The following is a 24109-nucleotide window of genomic DNA, read 5'->3' on the forward strand; positions in this document are numbered from 1 at the left end:
GGGATAATGTGTATAATTCTGGTCACTGTATCTCAAAAAGGACATTGCAGTGCTGGAAAATGCACAGAAGAGGGCAACAAAGATGACTAAGGGATTGGAACACTTTCCCTGCGAGGAAAGGCTGAATACTTTGGGAGTTTTTAGAAGAGACAGCTAAGGGGGGGCATGAGAGGTTTACAAAATTATGCACAGGGTAGAGAAAGTAGACAGAGAGAACTTTTCTTCTTCTCCCAAAATACTAGAACTTGGGAGGCACCTAATGAAATTGACGGACAGTACATTTAGGACAGACAAAATGAAATACTTCTTTATTCCACAAATGGTTAAATTCACTGCCAAAGGATATAGTGATGGCCACAGGCACTAATGTCTTTAAAAGGGGATTAGACAGATTCATGGAGGATAGTCCTGTCAGTGGTTACTAGCTATGTTGGCTAAAGGGATCGTTTTCCACATTCAGAGGCAACAAACCTCTGAACATTAGTGCCATGAGGCAACATCAGGGAGAAGGCTTTGGCCTCTCTACCCTGTTGTTGGCTGTCCTGAGGAACTGGTTGGCCACAGTGTGAGGCAAGATGCTGGATTAGATGGATCACAGGTCTAATCCAGCAAGGCTTTTCTTATTTTAGGCTATGGTGGTTCATTGGGAAAGAAATAAATTCTGTATATGCCACTGGGAACCCTCTTTTTATGACTGCAACTGAAGGACTAGCTGGATGTGAAATTCCAAGTTGACATTTGGAGGAAAAATGCAACCAAAATGCTAGCAGGAAAGGGTGAAAGGTGTGGAAAGCCCAGCACTGAGTGACAATAATTATCTGGAAGGGCTATGTTTAGTTTGCTTTTAATCACATCCTTCATGTTTTGAAGGAAATTTAGGTCCTGGATAAGCCTAAAGAATGGCTTGATGACTTGTATGCTTGCTGCTGAGCAGCTGAAGAGACTGGCTCTAACTGTGGCTGTGGAGGCCCTTAGTTGCTCAAAGCAATAACTCCTGCCTGGTTTGATACCAAGGTTGCACCTATTCTCAGCTTTAGGAGAAATGTGCTTGTACAAGAAACTTCACTCTCCCCTAGAGCTGAGGAATGTACACTAGCAATTGAAATGGTTGTTTAGTTTATTGATGGTTGTCTTTTCTCTCTACAGATCTCCCGCTGCCCCTCCATCCCTTGCTATGTCTCTGCTCAGGATGAATGTCTGTGGACTGACTGGGTGACTGAGAAGAACATCAATGGGCGGCAGGCAAAGCACTATGCCTGCATCAAGCGAAGTGATGGTTCGTGTGCATGGTACCGTGGAGTGGCCCCACCTAAGCAAGAGTTTCTTGACATTGAGGACCCCTGAGTCCCCAGCGCCATGGCAGTCCAGTAGCAACAAAGCCTGCAAGAAATTAGACTGGTCCACCTCTGACATCATTTCCTGGAAACAGCATGAAAACAAGGTCTCCTGGGCAGGCACTGTGGTGATGGAGGGGAGGGGCAAAAGGAGATGTCTAAGCCACTTATAGGTTGGTTTGTTAGCTTCCTCCCCTGTGTTGGGTCAACAAATGGTTTCTTATAACTGGGATCACAGTTATCAACATGCGAAGGCATAATCGGGGGGGAACCAGAATGAACAGTACGAATGGCTGAGAAGTATTCCCTCTGATTCTGTGTAGCAGGCCTACCAGGTTCTTATTGTTTTGAGAGAGGGCAGCCACCACTCTGGGGACAGCTCCCATCCCAACCCTACTGGCTTCTGCTTGTGTAAAATGCTATCTTCCCCTTTATATACACACATGCACACACAGAGCACAAATTGAACTCCACCCTCAGTGCTTCAGAATCATTCCCTTCTCTGCCACATGCACACACAGCTAATGGACTGAGAGCAAATCTAGCCCCCCAACGCAAAAGAGGATTGATTTGCCACAATACTGGTGAGCACTGCATTCCCCTTTCTATTGCAAAGCATCCTGCTCCTGAGTGCTGCAAGAACAAAGGGGCATTCCCTACTTTTAAGAACAATATTTTGGTGACTAGTTGGGTCACAAAGTTAGTTAATGGATATTAAACCGCTGCTGTGTGTATGGGATAGCTGTGTGCAGATTTTAGTACTGCACTCTCAAGTAAAAAGCTTTAATAAAAGAATATTCATGTGGGAAGCTGGGTTACCTATCAGGTCTCTCAATCAACCATTTGCTGTATCTACTTCCTACAGCATGCTTGTGCCATAAATGTAAATCTAGTGCCAAAGCCCTTTCCAATCAGTGGAAAGACTCACGGTTCCTTTTTAGTATTGGTAGATCAAAGGGGCCCTTCTTCTCCCCCTACCTGAAATGTCATGCTATTTTACCATGACCATGCGTCAAGCTCTTTAGCCTGCACAGTACAGAAGTGAACCTTTGTGGAAAGAACTGCCCTAGAAGTGAGAGTTTGTGTCCCCCTCCCAAAAATGTGATCACGGGAGCCAGAAAGTCGAGGCACACCTATCTAAACTGTGATTATAAATTTTCCTTTGGAGTCACAAAATGAACACTGGCTGCCTGCAAAGTAATCACATCATCCAGCTCTGTTTCCAGATTTTCTGAGCCAGCTTTGTTTCTTTGCTGTGGCTCCCAAGCTCTTCTTAGCCATCCCCATTTGCAAGACCCCAAAATCAACTGGGAGGGTGCCCAGAAGTACTTTCAGCCAGATCTGCCTCCCCATGGCCTTTTCATGCTGTTCATCAAGGTAACTTTTAAAAAGATGTCATATTGGACCAGTCTGTTTGATTTTCAGTATATTTAAAAAAAGAAAAAAAATCTGTTCAATCCAATATAAGACTCCTGTTTTTGCCTCCTGTATGGTTATATCATATGTGACATTTACCTCTCTCTGCTGATACTCTTTGATTGTAATGTTTTCCATTTGTTTTTGCAATCAGATGTATCATTCCTGTGCTCTATTATTATTATTATTATTATTTTAAATTTCCTTGTTTAGCTGTTAGATTTGCACTTACTATTTTTAAAGGGGTTCTGCATTGGAAGCTTTCAACATACAGTGGGAAGAATGTTAAAATGTATGGAGGATAGAGACCTCCAGTTATGTTGAAATGCCAGTGGCGGTAGTATTTCTCCTTCTGTCTTCCTCCTCCTGCCCCTACAACAGGCACAGACTTTTTCCAAAGGTTGGAGGCTGGCTGTGATGTATGACTGCTTCTTGCTAGCCAAATTGCAGTCCTAGAACCTGCCAGGGAATAAGATCAACTTGCCATTCCAGTAGCTGTATGAAAAGCATCCATTGTTTAAAAATCTATTTATGGAAAAAGCAGTTATCAAAGGCTCTTCATTTGGCTTAATTTATCACTTGGCTTCTGGTGCCACTCTGAACCTTCACGGAAACACATAAGAACACACAAATATACAGGTTCCCCTTCTTCCTCATGCCGGCAACTCAAAATATTTAAAAGAAAGTTTACATTATTTTCAAATCTTTGCTTAGTAAGTATGGAAAATAAGTATCTAACTTGCAGCCATAATTTAAAGCTTATTGGGGAGCTGGGATGTTGTTTGGTGGGTGAAGTAATATTGGGGGGTGGGGGGATCTTTTTTTTTTCTGTTGGATTCTGAAAGCTGAGATTTTCTTGTGCTGGGAACACATGAAAGTTGTTGAATAGACAAGCAGACTGTGCATGTCTCAGACGCTTTGTATAATTCATAAGTGGACATTTGAGTCTTCGGACAATAAACAGTATTATCAAATAAAATGGGAACAGTCTCTCCTTATCTGGAGAATAGTTTGAATCTACAAAAGGGCAGTAATTGGAAATGAGCACACACAGCCCTGAGAAGGGATCTGTATTGCCATCTAGGCCTTTTGACTGCTGTGAACCATGTAACAAAATTGTCATGGCATAAAGCTGAGCTAAGCTAAGGAGTCTAAGTTTCCTCTAGGTGGACTTTCTTTCTCTTTCTTTCTTTCTTTCTTTCTTTCTTTCTTTCTTTCTTTCTTTCTTTCTTTCTTTCTTTCTTTCTTTCTTTCTTTCTCTCTTTTTTCCCTTCCTTCCTTGGCATAAACTGAACTGTGATTCCAACAATGGAGATGGTTGGTTTGCTGTTCCTAAGGTTATTTCTAAAGTTCTTTCAGTTCCTGTGCTGATGCCTTCTATGACCTCCAGGGCAGACACCAAGAGGCTGAAAAGTAATTACGTCATGGATTTCACATGTAGTGATGGACTGTACTTAATCTGGCTTTGAAAAGGGTTAGATAAATGCATGGAGGATAGGCTCATCAATGAAACCTCCATGTTCAGAGGTAGTAACATTCTGAATACTAGTGATGGAGAACAACAAGAAGGGGAGGCTTCAGCCTAGTTTATAGCCCTTCATGGGAACATCTGATCGGTGTGAAATAGGATGGACCAGATGGGCCATTGGTCTGGTCCAGCATGGCTGGTTTTACATCCTTATGAACAGTGTGCTTGTAAGGAAAGGGCTCTCCTCAAAAGCAGTTATTTCATTGGCGTGATTTATCCAAATCAGATTCTGTATCAAACACCTTTAGCTACTTTATTGAAGGAATTTAACAGGTATCAAGAATCTCGTTCTGACATTACAGAAAGTATCTCTGACTTTTCATGAGGTCCCAGTTAATCTGGCAATCAGTTGGGTCCAAAGTGTCTTAATTTGTCAACAAGGGTGTTTCTTGCTTTTCTACTTGACATACACCTGGAGTTCTGTAGGAATGACAGACAGAGAGAGAATTATCTAGAAGTTTAGAAAAACAAAGAAGATAAAACTGAGATAGGATCATAGCAGAGTTGCCAGGTCCAATTTAGGAAATATCTGGGGACTTTGGGAGTGGAGCCAGGAGACTTTGGAGGCGGAGCCAGGGGCATGGTTGCAACAAGCACAGTTGAACTTTGAAGGGAGTTCTGGCCATCACATTTAAAGGGACCACATTCTTATAAAATGCTTTCCTCGTTGGAAATAATGGAGGATAGGAGCACCTTCTTTTGGAGCTCATAGAATTAGACCCCCTGGTCCAATCTTTTTTTATTTGGAAGGGGGGGTGCTGAGCAGAGGGACCATATTAAAAAAAAAAAAGGTAAAGGTAGTCCCCTGTGCTAGCACCAGTCATTTCTGACTCTGAGGTGATGTTGCTTTCACAACGTTTTCACGGCAGACTTTTTATGGGGTGGTTTTCCATTGCCTTCCCCAGTCATATACACTTTCCCCCCAGCAAGCTGGGTACTCATTTTACTGACCTCGGAAGAATGGAAGGCTGAGTCAACCTCAAGCCGGCTACCTGAACCCAGCTTCCACCAGGATCGAACTCAGGTCGTGAGCAGAGCTTAGGACTGCAGTACTGCAGCTTTACTACACCAGATACTATGCTGCAAATTTGGTGCCTCTACCTCAAAAAACAGCCCCACTCCCAGAGCCCCAGATACCCACAGATCAATTCTCCATTATACCCTATGGGAACCAGTCTTCATAGGGTGTGTCCAGCAGACATTTGGAGTGTCCAGCAGACACTCGCTTTCTGAACTCTGAAGTGGGGGAGGGCCTCCAAACCAGGGGATCCCCTGCCCCCAACTGCGGACTGGCAATCGTAGATCATAGACTACCATTTCAGTCCATTTCTCCCACTCTGAAGATGTTTCATGGCTAGATTAATATATTTAACTAGCCGAGTTTGGATACTTTATTTGCAGCCCCTTAACACAGAGACTTTGGCTACAAAGCATTAAGGTACCATTGGCATCTGCTTTGCTACAACAGACAAACATGGCTACCCTTCTACAATTCACAAAACATTTTGTCTTCCCTGTGCTCTGTTTTTATTATTATTATTATTTTAAATGTCCTTGTTTAGCAGTAGATTTATGCTTTATATTTCAAAAGGGGTTCTGCATTGGAAGCTATCAACATACAGTGGGAAGAATGTTAAAACGTATGGAGGGTAGAGATCTCCGGTTATTTTATAATGTCAATGGTGGTAGTACTGATCATATGCCTATCTGGGGTGAACATGTCATTTCTCTAATGGGATGGATCTATGGAAAACCTAATCTTGCAGATGTGTAATGACAGCATTCCAAGGGTTCTATACCCTGAAAGAACATATCATTGTAATGGATGTTGCACTATGTCACGGCAGATCATTGTTTTAGTCACCAGCTCTATGATAGAGTATATGCTTTATGTGCAGATAGCTCCTGGGACAATTCCTACCATTTCCAATTAAAATATTCGCAGGTATAAAAAACAGGAATAGCCTTTGCTTGAGAAACTGGAAAACTGCTTCATATCAGATTAAGTAGCACTGACCATGGCAGACAAATGGTCTGATTCAATGTTAAGTAGTTTGATCTGAAAATCAGCTATTGCATACCACTGAAAAAAACTCTTTAAGTGTAATGACAGACCACTGATTTTGGCATGCCCAATGAAGGGATTGCTTATGTCAGATATCATAATCATAGGCTAGGGTTGCAAGATGCACGCAAATACTATTGCTAGGATGTTGCTGTTTTTGTTCAGTCGCACTGTCGAGTCTGACTCTTTGCGACCCCAGGCCCTCCTGTCTTCCACCATCCTCCGAAGTCTGCTCAAATTCGTGTTTGTTACATCAGTAACGCTGTCCAGCCATCTCATCTTTTGCCGTCCCCTTCTTCTTTTGCCTTCTGTCTTTCCCACCTTTTCCTGATCTCTTCTGCTTTTGTTAGGTCCCTACTGTTTTTGTCCTTTATCATGGCCATCTTTGTACAAAACGTTCCCTTGATGTTTCCAATTTTCTTGAAGAGATCTCTTGTTCTTCCCATTCTGTTATTTTCCTCTATTGCTTTGCATTGTTCCTTCAGGAAGATCTCCTTATCTCTCTTTGCTGTTCTCTGAAAATCTGCATTCAGTTGGGTGAATCTGTACAATGTCACGAACCTCCGTCCATAGTTCTTCAGGCACTCTGTCTATGAACTCTAGTTTCTTAAACCTATTCTTCACCTCCACTGTATATTCATAAGGGATGTGATCAAGATCAAACCTGAATGGCTTCCCCAGTTTTCTTCAGTGTAAGCCTGAATTTTGCAATGAGTAGCTCATGATCTGAGCCGCAGTCAGCTCCAGGTCTTGTTTTTGCTGACCGTAAAGATAGTTAGTTGCAGCCTAAAGAGGATGGCAGGGAACAATGGTCAAAAGGAAATTGTAGCAGGATTTGTTGCTGCTCACTCTGGACTTGATGCCTCTGAGCCCCAGAAGAGGGTCTCTAGAATTGTCCTGGCAATCAGTTCTTCCATTCACATTGGAGTGAAAGCGATGTTAGCCATTTTACCATGCAGTCCTATGTTATGTGAAACCTTTGTATGTCCCTTTAAGGCAATGGAAGTAGAAGGGTGTACTGCTGCTTAGGATTGTACTATTATATAGGCCAGAGTCAAAGTGCTAAGCCATTTAATATGCATTCTGATCGAACTTTCTGAAACAAAGAACCAGTTATACATGACCTTTCCATACCAAAATTCTAGTCCTGCAAGGGATAGGATAACATCAATTTCCTGCTACTTAAGCATTATTATCCTATTCAGAGAGCAGAATAATTGCAGCTGGATAGCCGTTAGCTAAATAAATCCAATGACATCTCGAAGACTAAAAAAATCATTCCAGCACAAGCTTTTGTGACTCAGAGTTCAGTTCCTCAGATATATGAGGTGTATGCTCAAAGCAACAGAAAGGAGGGGGGAGATGTTATAAAGAAAGGCCAGTTAAAGACAATCACCAATCAAAAGACAGATTAATCTATTCAGTGGTGTGAGGAACACTCCCAATTGCTGATTGACAGTCAGAGTAAATCAGAGATAATCAAGGAAGGAGCAGCTGTGAAATCAGGTAAGTAGATCCAATCAAAGCGGGCAGTACAAAGTGTTTGTAAAACTACAGTTGAACAAATTCACAGCCACAAAAGGGTGGGTCATGCTAAGCTATTAACACCTATAGTGTGTAAGGAAACTCATGTTCTTATTTGGAGGAGGAGGACCTTGAATCAGAGGGGGTTAGTTTTGCTTCTGAGAGATATCCTTACTATATAGGGAAAGCCTGTTTATTCATTTATTTATTTTTGCAAAAATTTGCACTCTACTGCTGGACAGTGAGAACTCTCAGCTCAGTTTGGAATGTGTTTAATAATCATGAGTTTCTCTCCTGATTTATGATGAAGAAAGAAAAAATGGGGGGGGGGATTTCATGTGGGCAGTTAAAATAGTGGTGCTTAGTAGTTCTGGAAAGCCCAGGGCAGCCCAGTCTTGGTAGAAACTAAGCAGGTCAGACCTGGTTAGTCCTTGGATGGAAGACCACCAAGGAAGCCCAGGGTTACTACTGATGGCACCTTCTACCAAGTGTAGGATGCATGTTGGTGCAGCAGCAGGAAACCACAGATAAAAGGCCAATTAGAGGGCACTCTTTTGATTAGGGCTACAAGCCTTTTCTGGATATACTGGATAATGAAAAGCACCCCGTTCAAGATGCATAGAATGACTAATGTACTATTTATAACACTATCTGTTGTGTGCCGATAAGGTACTGATCTGAACAGAACCTGTTTTCTCAGTCTTTCTAAAAAGCGATGTTCAGAACACTATATCCCCCCCCATGGGAGTCTATAAATTCTACGCTTTTCTATTTAATCTTCACAACAACCACCCTGCGAGGTAGGGAAGGCTGAGAGAGAGCGACCAGCCCAAAGTTGCCCAGGAAACGTCTATTACAGCATGGAGATTTGAATCTGTGTTTCCCAAATCTTAGTCTGATGCGCTAACTGCTACATGACTATGGGATTTGCTTTGCCTTCTAGGAGAGTGACCTCTTGATATCTGTGTTAGTAGTAGCTGCCTTTCCCCTCTACTTTCCTTCCTTCTCCCAACATGCACATATTCTTTTTCTCCATCATTGCCAAGGATACCATTACCAGGGACAGGGCAGTAGCTCAATAGTAGGGACAGGGCAGTAGCTCAATAGTAGAGCATCAACTTTGCAAGCAGAATATCTCCTATTAAAGCGCCGGCATCCTCAGTTGAAAATTTCTTGTAGGCGACGATATGAAAGGCTACTGCCAAACAGCAGTAGACAACACTGACATTCCGATGTATTCCCGACATTCAGTAGCTCTGAGCAGGGGACTTCTCCTCCTCCCGTTCACTCAGCGCTGGGAGAGGAAGGCGATCATCCAGGAGGTCGCCCTGCCTCCGCCCGATCGCCGGCTTACCAGTGCAGTGCCGTGGCGCAGAGAAAGGGCACGGGAGCAACTCTCGCTCCTGCCCGCTCTTCATCTCCCCTGCGCTGGTTCAATGTACAGAGGGGTCGTCGTATGCTGAGGTGGGCTAAGGCAGTTCGACGTGAGGACTTTGCTGCCTAGCTGTTCACCGTGTCTTTAAACTGGAAAACCGAAGGAAAAGCCAATTAAGCGACATAACTCGGTCATTTTTTCTCCTCTCGCGCGTTCCTGCCGAAGTGAACTCTCCTCTACTTTTCCCGACCTAAAATATACTCCTCCCTCGAGCACGTGGCAGGAAGCCCTTCCTAGCCAGCTGCTGCGGGACGCTGCGCCTTCTGGATTCTGGACATGCTTCTCCTCCTGTCCTGCGTCATTGCCCTTGCTTCATATATCACATATGCATCTAGGCAGTGTAACAGAAATAGGCCGGGGGGCCGGTAGCACGGCGAGCACATCCCCTCCTGCTGCTGCTGCTGCTGCTGCTGCACAAAGTGTGACGGGCTGCCTTACTCGCCAGAGGGGGTGACGTTCCGGCGAAGGCGCTGCGGCACCAGGCGGCGCTACCTTCCCGAAAGCTGCAGGCAGGCGGCCTTGGTGGCGTCAGAGGGGACGGGCGGAGCGCCCGGCTTCCTCCGCCCCTTTAGGGTGAGGATTGGGCCCTGCGCGGCGGCCTAGCATCGGCCGGGGCCGTGCTCTTGCCTTCTCTCAACGCCGCGGGGACACGTGTGTGGATGAGCGCGCACGCGGGGCGAGGGCAGGGACCCCCTATGGTGAGTGTGGCAAAGGGCAGGGCAGGGCGCTTGGAAGAGTTGCAAGATAGCCAAGCCTTCCCTCGCCGGCTTGTGACCTCCTGCTCAGTCCCAGTGTTGGGGGGAAGCCGGGAGCGAGGTAGGTTCAGCTTTACGGGTGGGGTGGGGTTGGGGGGCTTGAGCGGTTCTAACCCTTGGCCGAGTCAATGCGCCTCCTTTTCGTCTCTCTGTTCTCCCCGCCGCCCCGGGGCCCTGCTAGTGAGGCCAGTCTGGCCGATTGGGTTGTAATCCTCACTCTGTCTCGCCGCCCGGCTTGCCGAGCAGATTGCCTGGACCCCTGGGCTTGAGAAAAGAAATACAATAAAACAAGGCAAGAGGCGGGATGTTTGGTGAGAAAGCCCCTGGGTCAGAGGCTTCTTCTACCGCCCGCTTGCGACGTTATTTGCGAGGAGGCGAGATGGGTGATTGGTGGCAGGGGGGTTCTTTGCACCAATGCAGAATGCTGCTTGGGAAGCTGCTGGCCCTGACAGGCTCGCCTGTGGCTAGGGGAGAGAGGCATCCTTGAGTCTGACTTGGGGGGACCGCGTTTGGCTTTCGTCCTGTGCGCAGCGGCACCCGTTTGTCGTGCGAAGGTGGCAGGTCGAATGTGCGTTCCGGCGTTGGAGAAGGAGGGAAAGCGCGGGGGGCAGACCGCCTCGGGTAGACAGAACGGAAGTGGCGGAATCGCTCTTACAGCCAGGCCATGCTGAATACCATTGCATCTTCCTTCCTGCTACGTTGTAGTAGGGCTGGTCTAGATATGCAGGTATTCCCCAAAACCGGCGCAGCCCGTTTTGGGTTCTACCCTGTACCTTTGTGTGCTGTGCTAGTTATTGGAAATTATTAAAGTGAGGGGATGCTGAACAGTGTAATCCCTCACCTACGGTCTGAAGTATTCTAGACTATCACGTCAGTTCTTCTTCCACCTTGTTCGGACACAGGCACAGATTGGGTTTGAGCCTCCACGTCCTGCATGTTTGTTCACAGAGGAACCTTCATTATAGTTCTTATCCCCATCTGAGCTGTAGAGGATATGTTCGCTGCATGTGACCAAACACTTCTGGTGAGCGCCTTGATCTCAAGGATGAATCTGTGTTCCTGTCTTTGCTTTGATGCCTGTTTTGCTGAATTGCATTTCAGGCCCAAAAGTGCCCAGAGCGGTGTCCCTCCTCCCCTGGTTGTTCTCTTCTTCCTGTTTGAGCCCAGTATCCCTTGGCTGTTGGGTTAGATGCTGCTGCTGTGGCAAGAGGCAAGGGTGTCATAGCACTGAGCAGCTGGCCACATGGATAACAGTCTATCCCTAGAACACGTCTTTTGCTTACCAAATGAGAACATGCTGGCTGAGTGTAGAAAATTAAGAGCAAGGAAGCCTGTTCCAAAATTTCTTACTTGAAAGAATAACCAGCCGAAGCATACCTCCATGCTACCATATGTAGGGTGATGCTGGTAATAAAGGACCTGTTTTCTTTTGGAAGCATATAAAATGCCATTGTGCTACTCTGATGGGATGTGGCGCTCTATGGTGTTCATGAGCTCAGGTTTGTATGTGATGGAATTAGTTTGATTACTACTGAAAACTGATCCTGTGTGCTGAGGATTTCAGGTAGTGGTTATAACATATGGAAATGCTTGCCAGGTGGCTAAATTCCCTGTGCCAATGGTTCCCAAGCAGGTGTGGTATTTACAGAGGAAATTGCTTATTTCTGTTTCTGCCCTGCCCCCTTCTCCAGATGCCAGTACAAATATTTTTGGATAGCAATTGTAACACCAGTGCTAAGCATCTCAGAGCTTTTCAAGAGCAGTTGCAGGCTTTCTGTTGGTTTTGTGATAATTGTAGGGGATTATTATTATTATTATTATTATTATTCAGATAAACCTCTCTTTTCCAAGAATCAGGTACAGCCTTGTCTTCCAGGAAGGCCTATTGCATTTACAGTTTAAAACAAAAATTCTCCATCAGCAGAGACACCTGGGGTTTCTGGATGGCATGTTGTTTTTCTTCCATTGCTACGACAACCTTGGAGCAGTCCAAGCAGTGTCAAGTGATATAGTAGACTCTTTGTTTACACGCTGCTATTAACCTGCCTACCTGAAGATGTGGCAAATCTCAAGCCTGATAATAAAAGACCTTGATGTGAATTGTTTGCTGCAAAGCGAAGCTGCCTTGTGGCTGAGATTGCTACAGAATGAAAGCATTATATCTGCATCTTCCAAAACAAATTCAAAATGCATCGTTCTTCTTTAGTAAACTGTTTCTGAATAGATGCGGAACATATTGAGAACTAATTTAGGAACACCTTGTTTGTTAAAGAGCTTAATGTGGGAGAACATGTAGTCATCCGTGGCCACCCATCTCAGAGCCTTACTCTCTGTCGGGAGTAGAAGATGTCAGACCTGCGGAGTGTGGATGCCGAGAAGTGTTTTGGGTTGCTTAGATACCTACATTGCCATGATTGTGACACACAAGTCGGGCTGCCTAGAATGGAATCTTCAAATTCATTCCTTTTGTAATTTCTGTACTACGCTATTGTATTTTGGCTTTTCGAAAAGTGAGTTTCTAACCTTCATGGTGAGAAAATGTTGGAAATACTGGAGGAAGGTCTGTTGCTGCAAAACCAATTAAGGTATTGCAGGTTTTCTAGTAAATATAAGGCAAGATTCGTGTGGTGCTCCCACGAACTCCTCCTTAAAAATTCACAATTTGTGACTGAAACACATCAGAAAAAAAATGACCTGACCTTTTTCCCGGAAAAGAAATGGAGGAATGGTGCTAAAGAATGTTGGGTTAAGTGTATATTCTCTGGAAATAATATTGTTGAAATAAATTTCATAGTAATGGTTTTTAATTTCTTCTTAACAGACACCACTGAGAATTAACCTGCCAGTTTCTCTTTCCTTTTTTCTTTGTCCTGTAGAGCAGTTCCCTTGCTAGCAGGGCAGTTCTTGCCACCACATGGTGACGCACCATGCCCATAGTGGACAAGCTGAAAGAAGCCCTAAAGTCTGGGCGGAAAGACTCTGCTGATGATGGTGAGCTGGGCAAGCTGCTGGCTGCTTCTGCCAAGAAGGTCTTGCTGCAAAAGATTGAGTTTGAACCAGCCTCCAAAAGCTTTTCATACCAGCTGGAGAGCCTCAAAAGCAAATACGTTCTGCTAAATCCAAAGACAGAAAACTCTAGTAGGCATAAAGGCAATGAAGAAGGATCCATTCGGAAACAAGGTGCCTCCTGCTGTACCCATGTTTGAAGAATTTGGCTGTGTTCCTGTCTTGGCTAAGTTTGCTGACCTCTTTCTCTCTTCTCTCTGGCAGGCACTGAGCTTTTACTGGGAGGTGATGGTGTGCCAGCCCCACAGAAGGTCCTCTTTCCTGTAGAGCGTCTCTCTTTGAAATGGGAGCGGGTGTACCGTGTTGGAGCTGGTCTCCACAACCTCGGCAACACTTGTTTCCTCAACTCCACTTTGCAATGTCTGACGTATACGCCTCCTCTAGCCAATTATCTGCTTTCCAAGGAGCATAGCCGTACTTGTGAGTACAAAAATGGGGCTTTGGAGTGTTCTTTTCTTTCTAGGGTGAGGCCCCACTTGATGCCCCGACACAAAGCACACGTGATTTGACACTTGAGATTCTGTAGGGCAAAAGCTGCTGTATTCATTCTCTACATCAGGGGTCCTCAAACTTTTTAAATAGGGGGCCAGTTCACTGTCCCTCAGACTGTTAGAGGGCCGGACTGCCATTACTGTACAAGGCCGCGGGCCGTCAGTTCTCCGTCTTCTGCATCTCTCTCCCTTCCCCACACCACACACCCCGGCCTGGGAACTCACCTCACCTCGGTATCACCTCACACTCTGTCTCTGCCGCCTCAGCCCAGTGCCGGAAGTGTGCGTTGCTAACGCGAGTTTAGGTCGAACGTCACTTCCGGTCTGATTTTGCCATAACTCGGCGGGCCGCATAAACGTCCTCAGCGGGCCGCATCTGGCCCGCGGGCAGTAGTTTGAGGACCCCTGCTCTACATCCAAGAGCACTTTCTATGAGTGGGGGGGGGCGTGGAACCTGGAGCAGCTCTGCAGTAAAAAAATAATATTTAGTAGTATAACTGTTTTGTGAAGCACTCGTAATATCTTCTTGTATAAAAGAATCAAGTCTTACTGACTTCAGTCCAGTGTGTTTTGATCAGTAATGTGAGTTTTCTGGAAGGCTTTGAATTGGGAAATGTTCCCTGCAGCCTGAACTGCTTGGGATTGGATATGACATGTTTGCTTGATTTAGATTAGATAATGAAACTAAAGTATGCTTTACTAATACAGTTTAGATATAAATACCTCAAAATAGTTTTCTGGGCAAAACTGATAGAGCTCTGAAATATTGGATTGGGGGAAAACAATAAATTGTATGTGGTGTAAATATGATGTTCACATTCATTTACTTCCTAGGAATACTCATCTGGAATGTGCTAATTGCAGATTTGGATTTGCCCGGTTTGGCTAGTTATCCATACAAATGCCACCCCGCTTCTTTGGGGAGGGTGGGTGCCTGTCTTATCCCAGAGTTACTGTCTGGGATCTCTTATTCCTCTTCATTTCAGACGCCACCCCACTTCTGAGGGGGGGGCAGGTTGCCTGCCTGATCCTAAAATTACTGCTTGGGGTGCCTTCCCTTGACTCCCCTCCATTTCCACCCCATTTTTCCTTTGGGTCTGATCTGTGTGGGTGCCTGCCTGGTTCCAGAGTTACTGCCTGGGGTACCTTGCTCCTCTTCATTTCAGACACCACCCCACTTCTCCTGGGGGTGGGGTTTGCCAGCCTGATTCCTGAGTTGCTGAATGAGGTCCCTTAACAACTTTTCATTTCAAACCTCATTCCACTTCTTTGGGTCTGATTTGTGTGGGTGCCTGCCTGGTTCCAGAAGGTGAGCCATATGGGGAGGGAGAGTGGCTCCAAGGCCCCGGGCAAGGCAGGAGGGTTGGTCCTGCCCAGCAGTTACTGTGCCAGTGGAGGGCAGGCCCAGAGAGAAACAGCCACCTACAACCCTGTGGGTGAGTCCTGGGCCCCGGGGAGCCAAGAGGGTTTGCCTAGCCCAACTATCACCTTGACCGTAAGGTGAGCCATATGGTGAGGGGAGTCCCAGGGAGACACAGCCCCGGTGGGCCCAGGGTGACATGATCACCTGCTCTGCGAGTGGCTCTCAGGCTCCAGGCAGTGTAGGAGAGTTGGCCCTGCCCAGTTATCACATTGCTCGTATGGCCAGCAATATGACGTGGGAGGGTGGGTCCAGGGAGACAGAGCCACCCGCTCTGGAAGTGGCTTCTGGGCTCTGAGGAGAAATAGCACCTGCAAGTATGTAAGTAGCTCCCAGGCCCTGGGCAGGGGGTGGGATGGTTGTCCCTGCCCCATAAGAACTTTGACAGTCTGCGGAGGGAGGGAGGGTGGGTCCAGGTAGAAACAGGCACTCACAAGCATGTGGGCGATGCCCAGGCAGGATGGATGGGCTTGTCCTGCTCACTGATCACATTTTCAGTTGGACGGGGGGGGGGGGGTGTCTATGCACTCCTGAAGCCGCAACTGGCATCTTTCCAAAAAGTGCTTTCCTGAGAGTACATGTGAGGATCTGTAACTCTGACACAGTTCAACCCACATGTAACTGTGGAGGGACATCCTGGGGAAGTATGCAATGGGTTGGATGCCTCTAGCTCAACCTATACACTTCTGAACCCGCGCATTACATCTCCCCAAAAAGCGCTTTCTTGTGGTGCTTTGTTTGGGGTTCTGTAACTCGAACTCCCAAAGTCCAGTCTTCACCAAACCTGGTGGGCAGATAGAGAAGAGTCAGCTAGAGATTCCTTGTAATTTTGGAGCCCCTAGGACCCAGTGGGGGGCACCTCTCACATGAACTGCTTCACGAACCAGGCCAGTTTGGGTCCATGAACTGCGCCAGGGGTTCCCGGTTCATGCCCACCCCTACTAGCAGTAAAGAATGTCATACTTTGCTGCCTTCTCAGTGAGACTTAAATCATTCAGGATTATTTAGCTCTTGGTTGCATGTTATTTGAAGTACTTCAACAAAACTATATGATTGAAGTACTTCGGGTACTCTGCTGCAGTGGTAGTAATGGACTTGCAATATTTTGGAAGATTGAAGGAAGGAGGAGGGCTACTAGTTAGGTAGCTGGGAATAAAGAGGTGGCAGGGGGCATGGTTCCAAGGACAGCTTGCAGGCCATGCAGCTTGTTTCTTAATGAACAGTGTTTTGTGCCAAGTGGCTGCTTTATGGGCCATGCATTCATCCTTCCAGGGAGGGTCTGGCAGCCTGTGCAAACAGCTGCAAAGGAGCAGAGCCGGCACATGGTTGCATGAGAATTGCTGCTCTCAGCACCCATCCTGCCCTGCTAATAGTGTTGACTGCTGGTTGGGAGAGTGAATGTGAATAGCTGGGGTGAGATGTGGATAAACAAAAGCTACTGCTAAGGGAACTATTTGGTGGAAAAGTGTAGGTTGCGTTACACCTGTCAAAATTGCACATCTGCTTAATGTGCAGACGTCATCAACTTCGACCACTGCCTAGCTTTTGGTCCCTTGAGCTGCTCAGCGGAAAGGATTGCATTGGATTGATATTTATGCTCTGCTTCTTGACCAAATTGACTCCCAAAGTGGTTTTCAGTTCAAACTGATACCGGTGTCAAATACAAAAAATGGCATCTGCTGTTGAAGCACTTTGCAGAAATCCATATTAGGAGAAGTAGCAGTTTTTCTTATAGAAAGCAGAGAAACGTGTGTTGGAGAAATTGTGTTTTGGAGTGATGATTATGTTAGAAAGTTGGGAACAAGTGATTAGGATTGGTGGCTCAGTGGTAGAGCATCTGCTTGGGAAGCAGAAGGTCCCAGGTTCAATCCCCAGCATCTCCAAAAAAGGGTCCAGGCAAATAGGTGTGAAAATCCTCAGCTTGAGACCCTGGAGAGCCACTGCCTGTCTGAGTAGACAATACTGACTTTGATGGACCGAGGTTCTGATTCAGTATAAGGCAGCTTCATATGTTCATATGTTCATATGTTCATGCCTTGGATTGCTTTTAGGGGAGGGACGGCGGCTCAGTGGTACAGCATCTGCTTGGGAAGCAGAAGGTCCCAGGTTCAATCCCCAGCATCTCCAAAAAAGGGTCCAGGCAAATAGGTGTGAAAAACCTCAGCTTGAGACCCTGGAGAGCCGCTGCCAGTCTGAGAAGACAATACTGACTTTGATGGACCAAGGGTCTGATTCAGTATAAGGCAGCTTCATATGTTCATAGGAATGGCAACTTGGTTCTTGTTCTGAACATAAAGTGTTCATTTCTAGTTCTTTCCAGAAACTTCCAGCTGCCCTACTTGTTGTAGCAATGGCTGCAGTCATATCCTCTCAGTCTTGACAGCCTCGAGGAAAATGCTCTGCCCACCTCATGTTGACTCTTAGTGGTGGGTTTTCCTCAGTCAGGCTAAGCGTTGACTTGCAACCTTGTTTGCAACTCATGCATAAACTCATTTTTACTATTAAATAACATGTACTTTATGACTCACTTCAGTTATATATGCTAACTCTTTGGTTATGAAATTTGAAAAGTACAAATTCCTTATTTTAATGTAAGTAGGATTTTAAGTTCACTGAATGCTAAAGAGAAAGTAAATGGCAAATTACTGTACCCACTGCTACTTTAGCATGTATGTCTTAGCTTTTGCCATCTGAGAGGTAGGAAAAATAAGTTGGAGTAACAGAATGAAGTGTGTTCCTTGGACAAAAACAGGCTCATACAGTTGTAATAGGACTAGCAGCACATTTGGATATAGAACTTTATAGCACTGAAAACTTTATAGCATTGAAAACACTGTTCTATATATGGTTATCGGACAGGCATATTGACAGGTCAAACATACTGATACAAACATATTCCTTAAATACTAGCATTGCCTACAGAAAGGCATGGCAATAAGCAGATTGTTCCAATTTGTGGGTGCATGGTCTTTTAGGAGAAAACTCCAGACCATGAAGGTCTAGAGCAGAGGTTCCCAAACCCCGGGTCCCGAACCGGGATCGGTCCGCGGCCTGTAAGCAGCCGGGCCCCCACTCCCTGCCCTCCGACACCCTCCTTCGCTGCCGCCGCCCCCCCACCTTTTGGAGCACCGCCGCCACTCAGTCACCCCCCCACATGACGAGCCTTGGCTTGCCGCCACCACCAGGGCCTGTCCCCAGCGCCCAAGCTGTGCTCCACCCCCCTCCCATGCAATCAGAGGGAGGCCCTACCCACTTCAACAGGGACCAGCCTGATTTGACATTCTTGGAAGAGCAGGCTGGAGGAGGAGGAGCTTTGCCCCTCTCTCCCTTCTGGAAGGGGAGGGGGAGAAGCCTCCTTCGGCGTGCTAGAATCAGCCCGGTCCTGCTGTATCGGCCCTAGCCTCCTCGTGGCTTCCCTCTGATCAGGCACGGGGTGGGGGTGAGGGAGAGGCTGGCTTTGGGGCTTGGCTCTAGCCTCTGCAGCAGCGGTGCCCTTTTGGGATTGGGTTGGTTCCTGCTGCCACTGGCCTGCCCGGGTGCTAAGTGAAGTCAGCGCCACTTTCCTCTCTGATCAGGTGATCGACGGGGGTGGGGGGTTCCCTTTACACATCCCAGAGTGGAGCCCTTCCAGACATTGAAATTGACCTGTGCTGGGGAAGGGAGGGACGAGGAGGGGGGCAAGCTAGGCAGGACACTGGGTTTCCTCCCAATTATGGAGGTTTCCTCCCAAACACCTAGTTCAGGGTAAGAGCTCCTATTAGTTCCATCAAGCTGGAACCACACCAGTCAGTTCACAAACAAAGAAGGGTCTACCTGCTTCTCTCTTAGTGTAAGAACACAGTTTGGATTTTATTGTTGTCTATATCCACAGTGTACATAGGAATTAATCCTATAATGTTGTAGGTTGTTGTTCTAAATAAAAATTATCATAATGTACATTTAAAACATGGTCTTAAGGAAATATTTAATTCACTCCAAAAGACACAATATTTCACAGGTGGGGTTTTTCCCCCAAATGCACCCCCAAATTCCCAATGTTTTTATTTGGATGAATTGAAAAAGTAGTTTCACATATGTAGTGTGCAGCTATTGCTATATGTGAGGTTTTGCCAAGTAACACTCAGATAGGCTTATAAAAGCGTAGGTGAAGCTTTATTAACATGTTACTAGTTCAGACCTTCCTCTACAGAGGTCTTGCCAGGAGTTAAATAAAACCTACAAACAGCAAACTAAACTAAAACCCACGAACAGTAATTTAAGAAAAGTGCGGCTTCCTCCTCCCCCCAACTTCAAAGTCATAATTCTTCAGGCAGCAATTCATAGTGCACTCATCTACAGAGACACAGAGGACATTCCCAGCCTTTACCTCCAGATGATGTAAAGGAAGAAGGTTGAGGAGGCCCTGCGTCCCCAAGCAGCTACTAACAGTCTCAGTGTGAAACACAAAACAGCCTTGCACAAACTACAAACAGTGATAGTTATGTTGTAGGTAAAACCAGCCAGGAAGAAGAAGAGCACATGACAGGAGACATACTATGGATCCTGACACTATAGATGACTAAAGCAAGTATAGCACTTGCATCAAAATGTGCCTTTTCCTTTTTTTTGCTTTCTTCAGTAACAGTTGGCAAAACAAGTATGTAGTATTAGCTAGCCAATTGTTTTCTCCTCAGGCTGAAGCAAGACTGTTGTAGAAATGTGAAGGTTTCAGAAAAATGCGTGCGGGGGGGGGGGGCAGGGTGGAACCTGTTTGATTTTTCATTTGTGGGTAGCACTGAAAACAAACTCCTATGAAATGATCTTATAGGATGAGTAAAATGCTTCTTAAATCAAGATTTTTCACAGTCAAAATAGGATTTTTGTAGTGGAAATCCTAGTGTAGTCTAAGATTTTTGTAGTGGAAAAATTGGAGTGTGCTGGGAAAAAAACTTTTATGAAATAATTTGGTTTTGAGTGAGGAAAATCTTGTTTTACAAAGCACTTCATTCATTCTAAATGTACAGCATGAAAAGTTCCTAGTTTTTCCAGGGGAAAACCTGGGGAAATTTGATGGAGAACTAGGGAAAAACACTCTTTTAGTGTATACATGTACAACATTTTCAAGAATTTTTTGTTTAAATAAAAATAATGTTGACACCAATTAATTTACTACAATGTGTTTACTGGTGATATATTATTAAAGAGTTTGGTATTTTAGTGTCTTATAACATTTAGCAGCATCCAAACATGCTGACCGGTCCCACCTACTGTGACATTATAAGAGATCCTCCATTCAAATACTATAAATTTGTTTTCTGCTTTCACCTTTTATTTTTCCTACCTATCAGATGGTAAAAATGTATTTGCCCTGTGGTAGCATCGAGTGCAGTGGTCTGCTAGTCTTTCTCTAGTATACCTACACTTTTTCTTACAGAAAAAGAAACTATTTGTACTTTTGAATTGCATAAATATGGCCTAATAATACAATTTATTTGCTATGTTATAAAGTACGTATTTTATGTTGTTCAATCAGAAAAAGAAGCTTAGATTTTACTGGAAAGCATCACATGTATTTCAGTTCCACCCCCCACCCCCCATTTCTGTTTTCCCATAGTAAAAAAGAAGATTTCCCCCCTCCCCCCCCATGGACATTTCTGGAAATTTGAAATCAAGAGGCTTTTGGGATCCTTTCAGGGACGTTCTTTGAACCTGTGGGTTCTCTCCACCATTTCAATGCTTGCTGCAGTCCTTAAGATAGATGTGTTATTCTGAAGTGTGTGAGATCATTCTTGCTTTCCTCTTTTCCAGGCCACCAGGGAGGCTTCTGCATGATGTGCATTATGCAGAATCACATGATTCAGGCTTTTGCTAACAGTGGCAATGCCATCAAGCCAGTGTCCTTCATCCGAGACCTTAAAAGTAAGTATTGGAGGGAAGCTCTGGAGGCCTTTGTAGATCATTTCCAGCTTTAGGTGTGAATACTTATGTGAGAGTAATGCGTGAACATTCTATTAAGGGCAGTGATCAGAAACCTCATTATTTAAAGCCCTAGGTATGGTATATCTTCGCCATGTGTGCATATCCTGTCATGTATGCACAATAGGGAATGCTGAGAATATTGGCTTCAACAGGTTTCTGGTCAGAAGGAATCTTCAAAGCATGACACCAATGAGTGGGGGAGGCATGAACTAGTGATATGTGAGTCCTCACATTCTTTCAGCTCCCTCTGTTGTAGCCAGTACCATTTTAACCCCCCTCCTCACATATTATATGTAAGTAGTGCTGGTTGTAATTTTGCTTAGTTATATTGAGTAAAGAACTGGAATTTTCTTGCTGTGGGAATTGGATTTTTACGGGGGTGGGGTGTGTGGAGCTTCCATGGACAGTTTCTCATTTTCCTTCACTCCAGTGTAAGTTGTGTATTTCTGGCACTGTGGGGCAGTTGTTAAGTGGCACAGGAGGCAAAATCTGTTTCTTTTTCCTTCACCCTAACAGAGATTGCTCGACACTTCCGTTTTGGCAGTCAGGAGGACGCACATGAGTTCTTGCGCTACACCATTGATGCCATGCAGAAGGCCTGTCTCAATGGTTACACCAAGTATGGACGACTCTTTATGTCTGGTTGGAATTTTCACTGAGCTTGGGCATGTTGAATAGCCTGAGTTTTTAATCCCTCCCCCCTTACAGAGTGTTTAGTGGAAGATTAAATCCTGATATTTTGTTGGGTAGGATATGGACAGGGGATGTGGGCTTATTGCTTTGTAAAGAACTGTTCAGCTGTTGGGTTCTTTTCTTTACCCAGGGAGGAATGAACCTGTGTATTGAGCTAGTAATTCTACCAAGGAGGAAAGCCTTTGCCTTAGACTGCCCATGCGCCCAAGTTGTTGTACTGAATTGGTCTTGACACACATCACTTAGGAAATGTGCTCTGGTGTGTTTTAATGCGCCATCATTTGTGTCTTCAGGTTGGATCGTCAGACTCAGGCTACTACGTTGGTGCATCAGATCTTTGGTGGCTACCTCCGATCACGAGGTGAGGAATGTAGTTTAGCAAGTATCTTTGAAGGTGTTATGCATACCAGGACCTGCTCATTTTGAATCCTTGGTGAGAGTCTACTGGGAGATCCCCTTACCACCCTACAACTGTTTCAACATTTGTGCAGCTGCAGCATTGAGTCCATTTATAACAATTATAATTCTTTCTTTCATTGCAGTGAAGTGCTCTGTATGCAAGAGTGTTTCTGACACTTATGACCCCTACCTGGACGTGGCTTTGGAGATCAGGGTATGGCAGTTATTCATTTGTGGCAGAAATACCTTGGTGGTCAAAGAAAAAGATGCTAAAATGTGTGGATCTTTGTATATGAATTGGTCTCTAGTAGATTTTGACTGGTCTCTTCTGCATTATCAGCAGGTATAGGAAGATGCTTTATACATTGCGGAATGTAATAAGCAGATTTGGTCCCTTGTAGAAAATAAAGAGGACAAAATAACAATGGAGAAGGTTATCTGGGGAAATGGATGATGAAATGTGGATCTCAAAGGAGTGAACACGCAGGGTGATGTTACCTTCACATGCACTGATACAAAAAGTCCACACTCAGCTTGAAAGTTCTCATTTCTGAAACCTTTGCAGAAGAAACTCATATCCTTCCATAGTGAAACAAACGTCTAGCGGCACCGTAAAGTCACCTGACATTTATTTCATTATGAGCTTTCAGTGACGCTAGACCTCACTTCTTCCCTAATGCCATTGTTGCAGTAAATCTTGGAGTAGTAAAATTCTAGGCACGGAATCCAAGTGGAAGGAAAATCTGTGAACTTGCTGGGGTTACTAACATAATCTGACCTTTGCATACTGTATTTGAATTTGTTTAGTTCTTGGGATCTTCTAAGAATCTTAAGAATTAAGGTTTGTAGAATCTTTCGGGATCAAGTGCCGTGTTCTACTGAAGAAAGTTTTCCTTCCAGACGTTTCGTTCTCAGCTGCGGAGAACATCCTCAGTGGCGTTGCAGCCGGAGCAGGCGCTCAAACCTTCTTGGCTGCTGTGCATTGAGTGGGGCCAGGGCTGCTGGAGAGCTGCAGCCAGTTTCCTTATCACTATCCTTCCAGGAAGCCCCACCAAACAATGGGCACATCCACAAACCAATTGCCCTTTCATCACGCCCCCTCCAGCCTACAAATAGCAGCTCTCCAGCAGCCCTGGCCCCACTCAATGCACAGCAGCCAAGAAGGTCTGAGCGCCTGCTCTGGCTGCAACGCCACTGAGGATGTTCTCCACAGCTGAGAACGAAACGTCTGGAAGGAAAACTTTCTCCAGTAGAACACGGCACTTGATCCCGAAAGATTCTACAAACCTTAATACTGTTACCAGCCGTGAAAACCTGAAATCTTTGATAATCTTAAGAATCTCACATTAAATCTTAAGGATTTCACATTAAAAATGAAAACCTTTTAGAATTTGTTGAGGGGAGCTTGAGAACTATTTGGTAGTACTATATGTTAAAGATACAGAAATTGGATGTCTGAGCACACCTCATGGTTAATCTTTCAATAATAGATTTGTATATGGACTTTGGATTTTGTGGCATGATTCCTTCCTTTATGAATTGTCATACTAATTGTTTGTGAGTCCTTTAGGCGACCCTAGGAAACATGTTATCTTAATCTGTCTTATGTTGTTACGTTATGGATATTGTATCTTTAAGTATTTTATATCGTAGTACGTTATGCTTATCACTTTAAATATATAGTAATCACACTAGTAAAGTTTGGTATAAAAATGTTTATTGGTTTCTTGTCTATGCCATGGGTGTCAAACTCATTTGTTAGGAGGGCCAGATCTGATATAAATGGGACTTCATTTTCTGTTCACCTTTGCGCTGTCCAGAAGCCAGAGAGGGAAATCCATTCCGCATTTTCTTTGCAGCTTGCTTTCAGCTTTAGCCTCTGCAAAGAGAAGGCAGAGTGAGCTGGGAACATTGCCATAGCCTTTGGAGCTTCACAGGGTGAGGACAGGAAGGGGAGGGGGGAGAAGAGAGCCCTGCGGGCCTGATTGAAGCCTTAGGTGGGCTGGTTTGACCCGCGGGCCACAT

At 45.1% G+C, this 24109-nt stretch overlaps 2 protein-coding genes across 5 annotated transcripts in view; both read left to right on the plus strand.

Moving 5' to 3' along the window:
- Nucleotides 1–3729, plus strand: part of TIMP2 (TIMP metallopeptidase inhibitor 2) — a 56841-nt gene extending 53112 nt beyond the window's left edge. The window contains exon 5 of the mRNA XM_060253340.1: nucleotides 1147–3729. Within this exon, the coding sequence (XP_060109323.1) occupies nucleotides 1147–1344 (198 nt within the window). The 3' untranslated portion in view covers nucleotides 1345–3729. The remainder of the gene's footprint in view (nucleotides 1–1146) is intronic.
- Nucleotides 3730–9826: 6097 nt separating this feature from the next.
- USP36 (ubiquitin specific peptidase 36) overlaps nucleotides 9827–24109 on the plus strand; it is a 37380-nt gene continuing 23097 nt past the window's right edge. For 3 of the 4 annotated variants that reach the window (XM_060252027.1, XM_060252029.1, XM_060252030.1), the window contains exons 1-7: nucleotides 9827–10004; nucleotides 12936–13237; nucleotides 13328–13543; nucleotides 20822–20932; nucleotides 21509–21611; nucleotides 21979–22046; nucleotides 22228–22298. In XM_060252027.1, coding sequence (XP_060108010.1) covers nucleotides 12985–13237; nucleotides 13328–13543; nucleotides 20822–20932; nucleotides 21509–21611; nucleotides 21979–22046; nucleotides 22228–22298 — 822 coding nt within the window. In that variant the 5' untranslated portion in view covers nucleotides 9827–10004; nucleotides 12936–12984. Of the gene's footprint in view, nucleotides 10005–10105; nucleotides 10123–12935; nucleotides 13238–13327; nucleotides 13544–20821; nucleotides 20933–21508; nucleotides 21612–21978; nucleotides 22047–22227; nucleotides 22299–24109 lie in introns of those variants that run through there. The other variant, XM_060252028.1, reaches the window with a different exon arrangement.

Source organism: Heteronotia binoei, chromosome 13, assembly GCF_032191835.1.
Source record: "Heteronotia binoei isolate CCM8104 ecotype False Entrance Well chromosome 13, APGP_CSIRO_Hbin_v1, whole genome shotgun sequence".
Taxonomy (NCBI): Eukaryota; Metazoa; Chordata; class Lepidosauria; order Squamata; family Gekkonidae; genus Heteronotia; species Heteronotia binoei.